Raw genomic sequence first — 17,494 nt, 5'->3', positions numbered from 1 at the left:
GCCTTAAACCACTCGACCACGACACAAAGATTCGGCACACCAAATACATGAGAGTAACGAGCAACATTTGGGCTTTGAAATGATTTAGGTTATTATCTAGTTACAATGTCATACGATAGCTTTAAAAAATTTCAAATCTAGTCTCTTACTCCAGTGGCATAATTTACCGTCAACCGAGATGTGCCATTTTTTCTTTTTTCCTTTTCAATTGGCCGTTTTGGAGACACTATAATTTAGTAGAATTCACATGCTGAACTGAAAGTACATATTTATTGAATTGGCGATTGATTATCATCTTCCTACACACCATGGGGGGTTCTAAGGCACAAAGGCGAAAGAGGGGAAAGCATAGTAATACAAAATCAAGAAAAAATGGTAAGTGATATTGTTGTTTTTATGAATAAACGCTTTGAATTTACTGAAAATGTATGTTGTAGTCCCATGTGTTGACATTTACGTCAGTGACTGAATTTATCACAAAATGCGAACATTTGATTTCTGAGTGAGAGTGAGTTTTTTTACCGTCCAAGTGTTCCTGACGATAATGAGCTAACATGCGATTAACATTACAGAAACAATGATCTTTCATGGGAGGATGCGATGTTATAAAACAAACAAACCTGTTTTGTGTTGCCAATTTATCTGCAAGAATTAATCGAGGAATACACTACCGCTCAAAGGTTTTGGCATCGGTTCCGCTCCGTAAACCGCACCGAACTGTGTACGGTGAACGGCGAGGATCCGTTCACCGTACGCCCAACTTCGGTTCCTCACCGTTTGCTCACCGTTTGCTCACCGTACGCTCACCGTTTGCTAACCGAGGAATTGTGGTTAATAACAAAAAGAAATGTGCGCACTAAGTCTGCGAGCGCGTATCCAAAGAACTCTCAAAAGTTGCACACGCGTACGCGGAAAGTCAAGTTATTTGTTTTATTTTATCATACCGATGCGCGCTTGCCACTGACGTCACAATCAGTTTATTATTACATCACAATAGTGTAAAAGAATACTCTTTTCATTCCGAGCATAAACACACGACATAATGATACGAAAATGATTATTTACTTGATGTCATTCCCAACAGAATGATACGAAAATGATTATAAAGTTGATTTCATTGCCAAGACAATGATACGAAAATGATTATTTACTTGATTTCATTGCCGACAGAATGATACAAAAATAATTACTTAGTTATTTTTTTGCCGACAGAATGGTTCAAAAATGATTATTTACTTGATGTCATTGTCGAGAGAATGATACAAAACTTATTATTTACTTGATTTCCTTGACGACAAAATGATTAATTAGTTGATTTCATTGGCTAGACATTGATACGAAAATGAATGTTTACTTGATTCCATTGCCGACAGAATGATACGAAAGTTATTAATTAAATGATGTCAATGCCGACAGAATGATACGAAAATGATTATTTACTTGATGTCATTGCCGACAGAATGATACGAAAATGATTACTTAGTTGATTTCATTGGCGACAGAATGATACGAAAATGATTACTTAGTTGATTTCATTGGCTAGACATTGATACGAAAATGATTATTTTCTTGATTCCTCAAAACATAAATAAAAATGTGTGTTTTATTGTGAGTGAGTCATGTATGGGGATTTCTATTTTTTGATCTGTATGAATGGAAATTGCCGATTGACTGACTTGATTCCACAAGTTCGGACGTACTGCACATGATGGTCGTTCACCAGACTAGAAAGGGAAAGGTAGCGCGTACATCTACATAGGCTTAGCCAACCAGGCATTGTTTGTAATTAGCTGAAAAAAATGTTCTTTGATAATGAGAAATAACGAGTTTGGGTTGGATTTCACAATACCATCATTATTTCAGAATGATTGTTGAATATTTGAATAACGAAGAGCCTTTATTTCAAGAGGTAAAAGCAGCCACAAATACATTGAACATTATAATGGTCTGATAAACTTAAACTACCCCAGCGTGTAACCTAGTAACCCAAAGACAAAACAAAAGCAAGCAAGTTCATTCATCGATACGCGAGGCACGCAAGTTTGATAATTACATAGGACACGAGTTGTTAAAATATTCCCATACCGCTTTGCTCATTCTGGTTTGAAAATACAAACGACCCAACTAAGAATAAACAAGCAGCTGCAGATTTTTAAGCTACAGATTGATAAAGTATTGCATACTTACCTGATTCTATGACGGGATCCCACTTTTAGAATATCCATGTTTAACGATAAATCCGAAAATCAGATGAAAGTTATCCGAAAGATTAATTCCCTTACACACGTCGTTGGAACCATCAATGGTATAGAAGCTAAAAGTCAGTTTCGGACACAAGAATTCCATTTTAAAACCACTACAACAACGATTCGTACAATCTCGTTCTATCTCGAAATGCTGATTTTCAGATGACAAGTTAGCTCTTCTCATTGGCTAAATAATAATTTGCAAGTTTATTTTTTAAAGCAAATATTTGCTTGTTTTCAGTTGTCATTTATGGTATGACGTCTGAATTGGCAGACTATACAAGCCCTTTCAGTTTCAGCTGGCTGGGGCGTGTCATATTTCTTAGATAAGAACTGTCAAAACATGTCTGGGAAATTTAATCACGTATAGGAGGGAGAGAGAAGGAGAGAGAGAGAGGGCAGAGAGGGAAGTAGAAAGACGGGGTAAGGTAGAGGTGTGGAGGACAGTGACCTCATGTCATTTACTTGTTAATCAATCAATGTCTGACGGGACTTGTAAACATCCATGAAGGGTGATGTCTTCAGATGACCAATCAAAGAATAAAGGATAAAAGGGAAGGGAAATACATGTAGATATTAAAGATTAAATGATATCAGAGATAGGAAATATATGGAACGAAGAGGCGACTGTAACGGAATAAAGTATACAAGGAAATATTTAAATAGATGGGAAGAATCAGAAACTGGATAAGAATAAAGGATTCGTGGGAGAGGAAATCTACATGGGAGGAAGAGGAGACTTGATATAAATAAAAGGGTAATAGGACGAACACCCCCGGCCAAGGCAGTTATCCCCTCCCCCTCGGAAAATTACCCCCTTTGATTTTCACCCCCCCCCCCCCCGCAAAAAATGCAAATTATCATCAGGGTGGACACTTCATTGAACGGGGGGGGGGGGGGGGGGCGTATATTTGTCCTTGGGGCATATTTGTCCTAGGGGAGCTAATTCTCTGTGGATATTCGTTCCGGGGGGGGGGGGGGGGGGGGGGGGGGTATTTGTCCTCGGATGTTATAGCCCACGGGAGTTATCGTTCCTGGGGGGGGGGGGGGGAGGGTGGTTGTCCGAAGGTTCGTATTTCCGAAATATGTAATAGGGTTCATAATCCGAAAATGAAATAGGGTCCATAATTCCGAAACTGGAAAAAGGTACCTAAAAAAAAAAACGAACATTAATGAATTCAGTAGGCCGAGACGGCCCACCCCCCCCCCCCCCATAAGACTTAACATATCCTAAATAACTGTAGAGAGAGAGACATAGACGGGGAGAAATAGTACAATAGAATGTTATAAAGGACAAATAAAAAAAGGAAAGGAAGGAATGAAGGAAGAGAGGAATATTAGAAAAGGAGGGATAAGAGCGCAATCGGTGATATAGAGTGAAAGGTAGAAGGGGGTATCATTATTGATTGATTAGTAAGGTGATAATTGGAGGTCCGAGGCCATCTCACCGATTTCGTTTTATTTTCTGATTCATTTATTGTTTGTTCGTTTTGTTGCTATTTATTTATTTGTTATTGGCTCCCCCTCCTTCCTTTTTCTTGTATTTATGGGATTGACCGTCTCCCGTTATTATGGAAACAAAATGTACATCATATTACCCCCCCCCCCCCTCCTGCTGGATCCGCCAATGCTAGTGTTCACAAATAAACTTGATTAATTTTAAAACAAACAAAACGAAACAGGTCAATATATTTCACGAGTTGTATACAAAAAATAGTTACAATAAAGGATCTCCTTCTTCCCCCTTTCTATTCTTCTTCCTCTCTTCTTTATTTCCCTTACCCTTATTCTCATTCTCTCTTTCTCTTTTATTTTGGCGGGGAGGGGGAGGGGCCAAGCACACTCCTTCCCCTGGATCCGCGCCTGTATTTCAGGCTTTTCTTGAGCGTTTTTAAATAAACCACGTCCGCCTTCTAATGTCGGCTAGTATGCTTTGAATCTTACCTAAACATTGAAAATGGATAATTTTGTTAATATTTTCTCTTCATGTGTAGCCTGATAACCCAGGCAATACCTCATTTGCACTCAACCATTAGAAAGAGAAGACGATAGAAGTCAAGCAACATAACATATGGAAAGATAGAATTATCTGGCGGCCGCCAAATAATCTAGCTATATTTCCGTACGTTATGATTTAGATAGAAAGAGAAATAAAACAAAGAATAACATGAGAGATAGAAAGAGAAGATAGCGAAATAGAAAGAGAAGATAGAAAGATAAAAACAAAGAATAATGACAGGAAAGAACAGAAGATAGAAAGGAAAACAAAGAATTTCAAAATGAAAATAGAAAGAGGAAATGATAGAAGTATAAAAGCAAAGAGTAACATACGGAAAATAGAAAGAGAAGAAGGTGGAAGGATAAAAACAAAGAATAACATAAGAAAAGGTAGAAAGTGAAGAAGATAGAAGGAAAATAACATAATCATGATAAGGAAAGATAGAATTATCTGGCGGCCGCCAGACAATTATGTCTTGGTTCGTAAGTATATGTAAATTGTATTGGAATGGGAACAATACAGTTCAGTTCATCTGAAGAGAGAGAGAGAGAGAGAACCCCTTACACATCAAAATGTGAGCTGAGCCTGAAAGAAACCGGACTTCAAGAAATCTTTTATGAACAAATTATTTCAAAGAGCCCGATGACGAGGGCGCTGGCCGGGAGATTAGAGAAACAATACACCTTTTATGAACCAATGCTAAAGGTCCCCTTAATGGTATTTACTATTTGGAAATTATTTAACGGATTAAATACTGATTGCATATAATGCTTGATAGAATCTTGGGGTTTGGGTACATTTTCTAATGCAAGTTTCACGTCAATTATAGGACAGGAAGCAATGTGTTTGGAGGTATCGTATGTTTATCATGACGCCAAGAAAATATCGATTTGGAAATTGAGAGAAAATTTCATGTACATCGTTAATTTATCCTTTGTGTTATGATGTAAATCCTACTAACATCGTTTGCCATTATGGATTATTTCGGATATGAGAGATTGTGAAAAGAGTAGAAGAAAGAATGAAGAAAACATTTTGCATGAAAAAGCGGGTGAAAATGGATGCAAAACAACTGAATCGTTTGTTCACTCGCCCCAAAGTAGTATTAGTCTGGAAACGCTTGTTGCATTATCGGCGGTATAACTTCAAGGAAACACTGATAATAAACGAAAATACCCGATGTTTGTGCAGATTCTAATTTTTCCAACACTATATAAATGTAATTATTACATATGCACAATATACACATGTTAAACTACATGTATACTTCCAAGGGAAAACATACAACAGTCTTGCAATTTTGCATGTTTTTAAAAATGAACTGTGTTTGGATAACATTTCAGATGTTATATCAAATGACCTTCAACATTATAGCCCTTGATTTTATCTTATTGTGAAGATTTCAAGAGATGAGGTGTAAGTTGAATGTATATTTCAGTTTGAATTATTTGTTGTAAAATGTATTTTATAACCGAATAAATACCTCTAAAGAGGAAATAAAAATAGAAAAAATCTCTGAGTAATAAAATCTGACCAATAGAATTAGGCCCACCGGGAGCTTCGAACATGACCTTGATATTGCATACCAGTGAGCAAGTTTTGTTCGTTTATTTATTTAAATACGGTGATTAAAAAACATGATTTCAGCTCTGCATAAACTGTTTTTCAGCATGTCCGTACATGGTACATTAAAATACATATGAATACACTTAATCATCAATATTCATGAGCGCATAGTCACGCGCGGTGTGAAGTTGGCAAGGCTCCAAGAAGTAAGGTCTTAGCGTGGGAACCATAACTTTCTCCCTGCCTGGGTGAGACCGTACATTGCGTAACATGCACTTTTTCTGTCATCAAGTCACTCAGCAATAGATTAAGATAAGAAGTCAGTCGTTGAATGATATAATTATGTCAACAAGATAAGAGATACCGTAATTTGTTTCTCTTGAGACTTGGTGGAATGTGACAAGGGCCACGCGAGTGGAATAAATCAAGTTTAGGGTTGAACTATATTTGCGATATTTTCGTAGTCTTGCTTGCTATTATATTATTTAAAAAAATTGGTCTTGCTATATATATTACTCAATCATACTCGACAGGATAATACGAAAATGATTACTTACTCGATTTCATTGCCGACAGAATAATAGGAAAATTATTATTTAACTTGATGTCATTGCCACCAGAATGATACGAAAATGATTATTTACTTCGATGTCATTGTCGACAGAATGATAAGAAAATGATTCATTAAATGATGTCATTGCCGACAGAATAATAAGAAAATGATTATTAACTTGATGTCATTGCCGACAGAATGATACGAAAATGATTATTTACTTGATGTCATTGCCGACAGAATGATACGAAAATGATTATTAACTTGATGTCATTGCCGACAGAATGATACGAAAATGATTACTTACTTGATGTCATTGCCGACAGAATAATAAGAAAATGATTATTAACTTGATGTCATTGCCGACAGAATGATACGAAAATGATTATTTACTTGATGTCATTGCCGACAGAATAATAAGAAAATGATTATTAACTTGATGTCATTGCCGACAGAATGATACGAAAATGATTATTTACTTGATGTCATTGCTGACAGAATAATAAGAAAATGATTATTAACTTGATGTCATTGCCGACAGAATGATACGAAAATGATTATTTACTTGATGTCATTGCCGACAGAATGATACGAAAATGATTATTTACTTTGATGTCGTTGCCGACAGGATGATACGAAAATGATTATTTACTTCGATGTCATTGCCGACAGGATGATACGAACATGATTATTAACTTGATGTCATTGCCGACAGAATGATACGAAAATGATTATTAACTTGATGTCATTGCCGACAGAATGATACGAAAATGATTATTTACTTCGATGTCATTGCCGACAGAATGATACGAAAATGATTATTTACTTCGATGTCATTGCCGACAGGATGATACGAAAATGATTATTTACTTCGATGTCATTGCCGACAAGATGATACGAAAATGATTATTTACTTCGATGCCATTGCCGACAGGATGATACGAAAATGATTATTAACTTGATGTTATTGCCGACAGAATGATACGAAAATGATTATTTACTTCGATGTCATTGCCGACAGAATGATACGAAAATGATTATTAACTTGATGTCATTGCCGACAGAATGATACGAAAATGATTATTTACTTGATGTCATTGCCGACAGAATAATAAAAAAATGATTATTAACTTGATGTCATTGCTGACAGAATGATACGAAAATGATTATTTACTTCGATGTCATTGCCGACAGGATGATACGAAAATGATTATTTACTTCGATGTCATTGCCGACAGGATGATACGAAAATGATTATTAACTTGATGTCATTGCCGACAGAATGATACGAAAATGATTATTTACTTGATGTCATTGCCGACAGAATGATACGAAATTGATTATTTACTTGATGTCATTGCCGACAGGATGATACGAAAATGATTATTTACTTGATTTCATTGCCGACAGAATGATACGAAAATGATTATTTACTTGATGACATTGCCGACAGAATGATACAAAAATGATTATTTACTTGATTTAATTCTTTATACATTAGCAAACGTGATTCCTAGATCTGCATGAGGCTTTATAAAATCTGTCATTGTTACGTCACAATACAGCTTTCAATGCGTGCGCGATCTTAGCACACCACGTGCGCGCTTTTAGCTAACCGCGATTTCTCACCGTTCAGAGAAATCCGCGCGTGCGCGCTCTCTTGCTAACCGGTTGCTCACCGTATGCTCACCGTTTGCTCACCGTTTGCTCACCGTTTGCTAACCGAGACTTTGCGGTGAACAACAAAATCATGGAGATTAACCTCGGAGGCTAACCGAAGGACATTGCGCACCAAACCGTTACCGAACCGATGTGCCAAAACCTTTGAGCGGTAGTGTACAAACCCTCACGCAGTTTACGGTCATCTTCACAATTAAACCTCGTATCTACTTCTGTGTCAACTCTTTCTTATGGTAATCGCTCCTTTCGCAAAGCTTCTGCTGAACTTTGGAACAGATTACCTTTAAATGTAAAAAACTGTCAAACTGTTAACCTATTCAAAACTAGTCTCATGACACATTTATTCAAAATTGCGTTCGATGATTAATTAACTCTGTTCACTTTGACGTGTATTCCATATGTATTGTAATTTGTATGTTTATTTGCATTTTTAGTTTTGTATCAGATGTAATTGTATATCAGTCTATTTTGTGTGTATAGCGCTTAGAGACTTCGGTGATAAGCGCTTTATAAGTAACGTTTTTATTATTATTATTATTATTTGATACTTAGTAACTTACGTACTTTACAATAAAAGCACTTAGCTAAATTCAGCAAACACTATTACTGTGTGTACGCCAGGTGCGGATTCAGTAAAAAAAAAAAAATGATTTCCCCTCCAAATAAAGGTAAAGTTAATGTGTTTTTACGGTACTGCCCTGGATCCGCCACTGGTGTACGCCTTAATATACTTCCTGAATTTTTGGGTGTGCAATTAAATAGAGTCCAAGATTTTTGTGGCCAATTGTTCCGGCACTATCGCTGGAAAAACAACACACGAGGGTTAATAATATCAGCTGGGATTCCTTCATATATTTCAGACAATATTTCAACCTTGGATTATAACTGATAAAATCAGAAGTTCTTTCTAACGACCATCAAAGTTAATATTGTGATTTGCGAGAGTTAAATTTGTGAGTAAGCTTATATTTCAAATGTTTATTCCCCCCTTCCTTTATTCTGTACATGTAATAGATCAATGCCTTTCCTAATGCATTGGGAGCCCCTAGTAGTTGATATGCATTTCGACCACTAGTTTTAACTGATGTGGGTTCGATCTATGATATCCTGTGTGGAGTACAAGGATATCCCACATAACTTTGACTTTGTAGGAGTGCTTAGCATCCAAATTGCTTTATAATTGTAATTTTGTATGAGCGGAATCTAAAATTCCAGTGGAATCTAAAATTCCAACCTCAACTTTATCTTTCCTTTCCTTTCTGGTTCTGTTTTCATGGTAACAGAGGATGGAACATCAATGAGCAGACAAGAATTTCAAGATTTGGTGGAGCAAAGAAGGCAGGAGAAGAAAGCAGCTAAGAAAACCTCCAGTCAATTCAGTATAGATCAACTGCTTGAAAAGGTGAGATTACCAGTCCATTCATCAATGGTCAGCTACTTGGGTAGATTAGTAGATTAATTGCTTTGATGTATTAGAGGATATACTTGGATTTAATTAGTATTGAAACTGGCCCCCCCCCTACTTTATGGCATTAATCCTTATTACCAGGGGCCCGTTCCTACAAACCGTCATAAGTCTAACTTCTTGACTAAATCAGCGTTAGTGAACAACTTGTCCGCTACGTGTTTCACCAAGCCCTCTTTGCCAAGATCAACGACAACATCCTGACTAAGGAGTTATGACACCTCTGACACCGTCGTATCTCTGTCATAACTATTTAGTCGATGGGCAGCGCCATCACATGTCATTTATTGGGTAGGCTATGGCTGGCAAAAAAGGACAATAAATCCTCCAACTATGATTTTTCTACACATTCACTTAAACAGTGAATTATCATTTTTTGTATTTGATTATCTCATGAAAATATGCCATGTTTGTATTTAAGGATTTTTCCACTTAAATAAACTGATTATACGCCTTTATTTCCACATTGTAAACTCGTCGAAGGGATATGTATTTTGCCACGGCAGGCAAGCCATAGTTTGAAGTGTATTCTTTAGTTTTCAGACCCATATTAATTTCGAGATGAATTCTATTTTCAATTATGTAAAGTGAATGGTTTAAACATATGTTTTAACTTTTGAAATATTGAAGTTTTGTAATTTTTATATTGTGCTGACGCCAAAAACATTGAACACAAATTTCATTACATCATATTTTTTCAAAGAATAATATAAGGGTGTATTTTTATAAACTATCAAATGAAAATATTCGGGGGGTGCCCATCTCAACAACAAAACTGATTCACTGGTCATGTAATGAAAAACTCACAATTATATTTTACAAGTACTTCAATTGTTTAATCTACACAAATTTGGAAGTATATTGGATCTCTTATTTCTTGGTATCATTTTCAATCTTGTTTTATTACTAATTCATTTAAATAATTGCATTTTCCCTAATATTAATTTTGTAATAATCTGGTGGTATTGCGACTAAGGCTAATTCTCGGCTCCTCTTCTCGCCGATAATATCGATCTCACGAGATACTAGCTAGTAAGCTCTTCGTGAAACGGTTTAGGAAGATCAGAGACATCTCCGTAGTTGGCGGATAAAGTTATGACTGTCTTGTCGTTGGTTTCTAGGAACGAGCCCCAGGTCCCTAAGAGAGGACCTAAAGCCGTCAGCCATCTGGTTGCTTACTTACAAGCATTTATGCTTTCTTAGCAATCAGGTAAAATAACCACCACCTTTAAACAAATTTTCAATTAATATTAGAGTTATTGTATTAATTGTTTTACTCACACTGTATTCCTTGATGACCTTACCAACCAGGTAGATGAATACCTGGATACCTTTGAGTATGAGATGGCTCAGAAGTTCTGCCAGAGGGCGCTACAGATGGAACCTGACAATGTGCGAGCTTTGGAGTCGTCTGGAAACCTGTTGGCAGAGCTTGGTGATACAGACGGAGCAAGGAAAATATCCTCTTCATAACCATCTCATTTTAGAGTGATTTGTCCATACATTTTATTCAAAATTGACAAATCTGATTAGTAACTTGACCGCACTGAATTTATTTATTTATTTATTTCTAATCTTTTATCAGGGTAGCCCATCCACCAATAAGTAGTGGTCTCCCATGGGCCCTGAATAAACATGAACATATTTACATCAAAAAGGATTTATAATGTTTATACAGAACAGTTAAAATATAATTCCATAGTACATTTAGAAAGATGGTAATAATACCAAACAAAGATTAGTCAGAGGTCGATTCGAGGGACTTATCAATTTTTGGATGAAAGAAATTGATAAAAGTCATATGTTGTACAGGATTCATTGCCTGTGGAATCACCCCTTACCTATATTAGGATTGAAACTGTGTATTTCTGGTCATTAATACCAAACTGGGCTCTTTGAAAAGAGAATTATTTTTGAATTAACATTATTATTTATAATCGATAGTGACCTGCCTGTATGATTGCTTCTTCCAGGGGTCAACAAATAGTTGACAATTTTTATTGTTACTTAGACAGTCAATGACCTTACCGACACTTCCAGGGGAAAGTGACAATAAAATTACATTGCACAGTTACTGTGTAATTTACTGTGCTTTGCAAGCTACATCATTATTACCATGACATTAGCCAAGCTGGTAAGGAAATATCCTTCTTCCATATTCCCATTTCCGTCATCTGGATGATGTGTAGCAAATGCTGATTGAATGATTGATGTCTTGCCAAAGGATATTAGAGCCTGGCTGGTGAGGTAATACTGTCAGCCTCTCCGTTGAATGTCTAATGAATCTTTGTTTGGATAAGAGAGAGCAAAGTATTCAGGCAGTTCCATCTTCGTATAATAATGTCATCTTTCTTCTTTTGTTTGTAAGTACTTCTTTTTTATGTACTTTGTTTCTTATAATAATAATAATAATACTAATCTTTTAAAGTCCACTCCAAATTTTATTAAACCGAAAATGGAAATTCTTTTTGCCCAATTGATCATGAGCCCGGCAGCCACTGAGCAGCGCCAGATCGACGTTGCTCTATCCCTTTTATGAAAATGCACTTTATAAATGTAACATTATTAATTTATTATTACAGGGGTAAAAAAAGTTATTTATGTACTGCACATGCATGTACATGTATATTATAAGATTCCTTGACTATGATAAATGTACTGTTTTGGCCGTGCAATAACAGTATGTCCTGAAGAAGGTTTCTCCAAGTACATGTACATGGGTCAACTACACGAAGGATTAGAAGGGCTTCAATTCTTCCAGAAAGGTGTTGAACTGATGATCAAAGAAAGAGATGGAGAACAGGTGAGCCACTCACAATATATACACTGAGCACCGTAAAACCAGAGAAAAAGGACATTAAACTTTTGCCATCAATTGATGAGGGCCATTTTCATGACAACACAATTTGGCAACTTGCAAACTTTAATACACAAATCTACACTGCTATTCAAATTCACAACACTTTCTTGCCTTCAAAAGTTCACCACTTGATATTTGAAAGGGTCTTTTGAAATGTGTGTTGATTCATTTTAAAGTGTTGGATGTGTAGATATTTGGAGGTGTTTCTTCGGACTGAAAATAAATTTGCCTATGCATCACAAAGTGCTTAAAATTTGGGTTTAAATCCTAAGCGTTTCTTTATAGATCTCGATGAAAATACAACACACTTTCAACTGAAAGTCCGTTGTTGAAAAAGGTATTTCATATCAAACCAATTCAAGGTACCAAAATAATACAATAAACAAAAAATACAAAACAATTAATCGTATGTTCATAATTAAAGCTCTTGTATAGTAATAGCAAGATTGTATACTATTTCAAGAGCTATTGGGATGAAATAGACAATAACAAAAATCATGAAATAAAGTGGCGCTTAATGTGAGTTGTACAAATTTGCATATTTCTCATTGAATTTATCAGAAAGAAGAAAGTGGCGCATCATGTTCCTCAGAGAGCAGTGCTTCAAAGGTTACCAATGCTGATATATGTAGAGCGTACTGTTCTATTGCTGAAATCTTCCTGACAGATGCTTGGTAAGTAATTTTTTTATAAATATTTATTTTTACTTGACTGCTAAGAAAGCATGTTTAATGCGTGTAAGTAAGCAACCAGGGGACCGACGGCTTTAAGTCCTCTCTGAGGGACTTGGCAACAAGCATTAATGCCTTTAATACCAAAGAGCGCTAACGCATTGACCTCGAACATGGACCCCCCCCCCCCCCAGTAACAAGACCATTGCTCTACTACTGAGCCATTGCGCCTCCTGTCAGATATTATTATTGACCAGGATAATAATATCTGTAAAGCTCTTAGAGAAGGTACGGTATACAATATTAAGCACTTTACAAATTCAGATTGTTATTATTATGGATGTTCATTCGGCAAAGACAAAATCAAGAAAACAGTGAAAACACAACAGCAGTAAATTCTGAATTAAAGTGAGTCTTGTTTCCTTTTTATTGTTGTTTGTTTATTGTTGTTTGTTTATTGTTGTTTAGCTTTGAAGAAGACTCCGATGAGAGATGTAAGGCAGCTATTGATCAGGCCGTCAATGAAGACCCTCACAGTCCGGAGGCACATCAACTCCTAGCTAGCTACTGGCTTAGTAAAGATAATAAACAGGTGACTGACAAAACGCATCAAGCGGCTAGCTGAATTTGTTACGATAGCCCGGTCATTACAAAGCAGTTAATACAGAGAGAGGCTTTGAGAAGACTTAATTTAGTAGCAATGTTACTACACAGAAGTGCTATTCCTCATACAATTTATTTTTAATGTTGTCTCTAAGTAGATTAATCATTCATTCCTGACACCAGTGAACTCTGTGTTTGTTTACAGTACTCTCATATATTTATAGCCTATATTATCTACTCTTTCATAGAGAGGAAAGCTTGTCTCATTGAATGTTACAGTTATGTTTTTGTTAATAATAATTCATTATTATTCTTACTTAAAATAAAGCTCAACTTTTCAATAACTTGACAATAATCCAAACCAATTTCATTGGAGTGTTTTCACAAGTTTCGTGTTATGGATGCTAATACTGATACAGTCAAACCTGCTTTAGTAACCACCTGTCTACAATGTCCACATTTTTAGTTTCCCTTGATACTGGTAGCTGAACAATATGTAGATTAGTACACATATCTAGTTCACCTTTGCAAGGGTTGGAAAATGTTTTAACTTATTCTTATGGAATAAAAAGTAAATAAATCCTAAATCTAAAATATTTTTGAAATTGATGTTCTATAGGAAGCCATAGCATCCATGAAGAAGAGTTTATCGCTATGGCAACATCTAGTAGGAGATGGAGAAGGAGGTGGTACGAGCGATGACATTATTGTTGAACCTATCTTGAGCTATGAAAACAGGATAGGAGCAGCCAAGATTCTTATGGAACTGGAGATGTGGGATGTAAGTTATCAAGTTTGATTGTTTGTCCGTTTGTTTGACCTGACTGCTAAGTAAGCATGTGCATGCTTGTAAGTAAGCAACCAGGGGACCAACGGCTTTTAAATCCTCTCCGAGGGACTTGGTAATGAGGATTAATGCCTTTCCAAAGGGCACTAGCACATCAACTTGTTTTCAAACGCAGACCACTGCTCTACCAATGAGCCATCGTGCCTCCCAATCCATGATTATAGTTTGTGTTAGAAGAATGTTGTCCAATGGAAATTTGCTTTGCTGAGATTTTACAAAGACATATATTCATAGCAACTGTAGATATCATAACATAATGGATATAATATGCACAATATAAACAAAAAAATATTTGGTATCTTCATCATTGGCTTGTAGAGGATAAAGATGTCCATCAAACCCATGATATACAAGGGAGATAATTTCCCAAAAAATTTTCGTCAGATTTCTTTGATATCAGTGAAATTAATTTTCTCTTTAAATAGAATTATTAGAAAAATTGAAGGTCAGTTTGTGTTCAGGTTTTCTTCATTCACTTCTGTTACAGGAATCAGAAAATGTACTTCATACCCTTATAGAAGAGGATGATGAGGTAGTCCAGGTCTGGTACATGTTAGGCCTGGTTCAGCATGAAAGAGGACTAGAGCAATGTAAACCACAAGCAAGGTATTACCTTCATAAAGCTAAGAAGGTAAGCCATTATCTTTAAAGTATTGATTTGAACATGTTTGGAGTCATGAGTAAAATGGGGAGGGGAGGGATGTGTGTGCTATACCATTGTTGATATTTACAAGGGTATGATACATACAGCCTCCCCCTCCCCTCCCCTCCCCTTTCACTCAAGACCCCTCAACAATTACAATGTACACAGGGGATTCAGATATATAGAACCCAGTCATACTGCAGGTTGTATGCAAATGAGCAAACAAGGGCTGATTTTATTTCCAGTGCCTGAAATGGCACACTCGTCCTGCAAGCAGTGAGCGGTATTGCATGGTCATATTTAAAGTTATGTAACTCAAGAAATATTAATGTGCTCATCAAAGATAAATGAATAGTAGAGCAAAACATGCATACCTTCATTAATTGATAGTTCTAAGAATAAGTGGTTAGACATAATTGATTTAAAATGGACATAAAACACTTGTCTTTACAAGATTGAAAGTGGTGAAATAGACACATAAAAAGTATATGAGCCACCAACAAAACACATATGAATGGAAACATTGGAGACTCACCTTTCACAATATGATATTCAAAATATTGATAAAGTCCTGAATGAATGAATGTGATAATCTAACTATGACTATGATTTCTTTGCAGCTCTACTGTGCTCTAAGTTGTGATGATGAGGAGGTCTTGGTACATATAGATGAGCTTCTTACATCACTGGGACCAGGGGAAGGTGATCAGGAGGATTGGATGGAGAGGCAAGGAAAAGAAGAGGAAGAAGAGGAGGACGAAGAAGATGGAGATATAGATAGTGAAGCATCGTCTGATGAAGAAGAAGAAGAAGAAGAAGAGATGGAACATTGACATAGAATGTTAATATATTATTTATAGAAAAGAACGTCTTCAAATCAACAACAAATAATTTGAGAGAAAGAAAAACAGGCTCCACTTTATCTCATCTGTGGAATGGCCAATCTTAATTTCAGCACAGACTGAGTTTTTGTGGAGAATAGGAAACAACCATTTAAAAAAAAAAAAATCACTATTTTATTATTGATAATAGTATGCATGCAAATATATATGGACAGATGTATACTTCTATCGATAATAAAGCATAGGAAGGCTTTTGCGATCGGATTTTTGTGCAAGATTATGGATTAACCTTACAAGCATTTAAACAAATGAAAGCTTACTGTGTTATAGGCCTATTGTATGATTAGAATTATCATTATTCTTTCTGTTATCAGAGGATTTTTATCTGAATAGTATTCAGACAAAAATATTGTAATGAAGGCTTGAAATTATATACAAGAAGAGTAAACAAAAATCAGTAAAAGAAATGAGTGAGCACAGTTTCTCAATTATTTTTAGCACAAAATACGGCCATTAATAGTCCATTTGCTTTTAATGAGTAATGTGAGTGTATGTTCTTATCATAGTAGACTTCCAGTATTGATATGCAAGATGCCAGAAATGTTTGCTAGATTTCTTTGATTTAGTAACAAGATACTAGTAGATTAATTAAACATTGCTTGCCTGACCTGGCAGATAAATTCCATCTCGCAACAACCATGTGTAAAGTCAAAATATGCAGGGATTTCTATGTAGGGCATGTCCAGGCAGACAGGGGTGCAGATTGTGTAGATTTGATTTTCCTTCAAGTTTATATAAGTTTATAAAGTATGCACTAGTATGTATGATGAAGTATGTGCAAATTCAACAATTTTCATTCCAATATCCAGTTTGCTACAAGAATTTGGTAGTATCTTTGATAAATAAATATCAAAAGATGCACCAGACTGTTGAGACAGCTTTGTAAAAGCGGAGGTTAAAAATTTGATTTTCTTCATATTCAGAACTCTAGAAAACAATTTCTGTTTATAAATCCTGAAGAAAAAAAATGAAAAGGGATTATATCATTATAGGGATAAAATGTCATGGCCAATTATGTTCTTTTCCTTTTGCCTGATTGTACTAATACTTTCTTTTGTCAAACTTCAAAAGTAATTTCATGTTTAAATCTTTACTTCCTTTGATGCATAATTCTTATATTCAACTTCTTAAATATGATTCTAAAGAAAAGCCAATTTTTATGATCTAGAATTTTCCAGATTGTGGTAAGCTTATTAATTGTACAGATTTAAACAAACTGAATTGTTTTCCACATCTTTTAATGATTTAAGGTATTTGTCTGCAAATTTGAGGTAAAAGGAGCTCAGAAACAAATCAACCAGGATAATGAGTATGTAATCGATTGTACATTGCCATTCTTTTTGCCTTTTATTAAATAATATTTTATCTACAAATATATAGCTTCTGCATGTATGTGTGTTTGTCTAGAAGTACTTAGTTCATGAAGCAAAACACATTAGTATGTGTAATCTCATTAAAG

At 35.6% G+C, this 17,494-nt stretch overlaps 1 protein-coding gene across 1 annotated transcript; it reads left to right on the top strand.

Annotated features, from left to right (window-relative positions):
* The first annotated feature begins 227 nt into the window (after positions 1–227).
* Positions 228–16,469, top strand: LOC115922166 (probable assembly chaperone of rpl4). Its single transcript, XM_030980449.1, has 9 exons — positions 228–375; positions 9,328–9,446; positions 10,821–10,967; positions 12,169–12,312; positions 12,931–13,043; positions 13,509–13,632; positions 14,263–14,424; positions 14,978–15,121; positions 15,754–16,469. The coding sequence occupies exons 1-9, from the start codon at positions 309–311 to the stop codon at positions 15,964–15,966; spliced, it is 1,233 nt and encodes a 410-aa protein (XP_030836309.1). The 5' UTR covers positions 228–308; the 3' UTR covers positions 15,967–16,469.
* The last annotated feature ends 1,025 nt before the right edge of the window (positions 16,470–17,494 follow it).

Source organism: Strongylocentrotus purpuratus, unplaced genomic scaffold, assembly GCF_000002235.5.
Source record: "Strongylocentrotus purpuratus isolate Spur 01 unplaced genomic scaffold, Spur_5.0 spur5_contig_819, whole genome shotgun sequence".
Taxonomy (NCBI): Eukaryota; Metazoa; Echinodermata; class Echinoidea; order Camarodonta; family Strongylocentrotidae; genus Strongylocentrotus; species Strongylocentrotus purpuratus.
The sequence above is the reverse complement of the archived record's forward strand: the minus strand, read 5'-3'. Positions and strand labels throughout refer to the sequence as shown.

What these genes read in the sequence shown, in the direction of transcription:
- LOC115922166 (XM_030980449.1), top strand. Translation starts at nt 309, where the DNA reads ATGGGGGGTTCTAAGGCACAAAGGCGAAAGAGGGGAAAGCATAGTAAT. An exon ending in TAGATCAACTGCTTGAAAAG is followed by an intron (nt 9,447 to 10,820) that starts GTGAGATTACCA and finishes CTTACCAACCAG; the next exon opens with GTAGATGAATACCTGGATAC. An exon ending in ACCTTCATAAAGCTAAGAAG is followed by an intron (nt 15,122 to 15,753) that starts GTAAGCCATTAT and finishes ATTTCTTTGCAG; the next exon opens with CTCTACTGTGCTCTAAGTTG.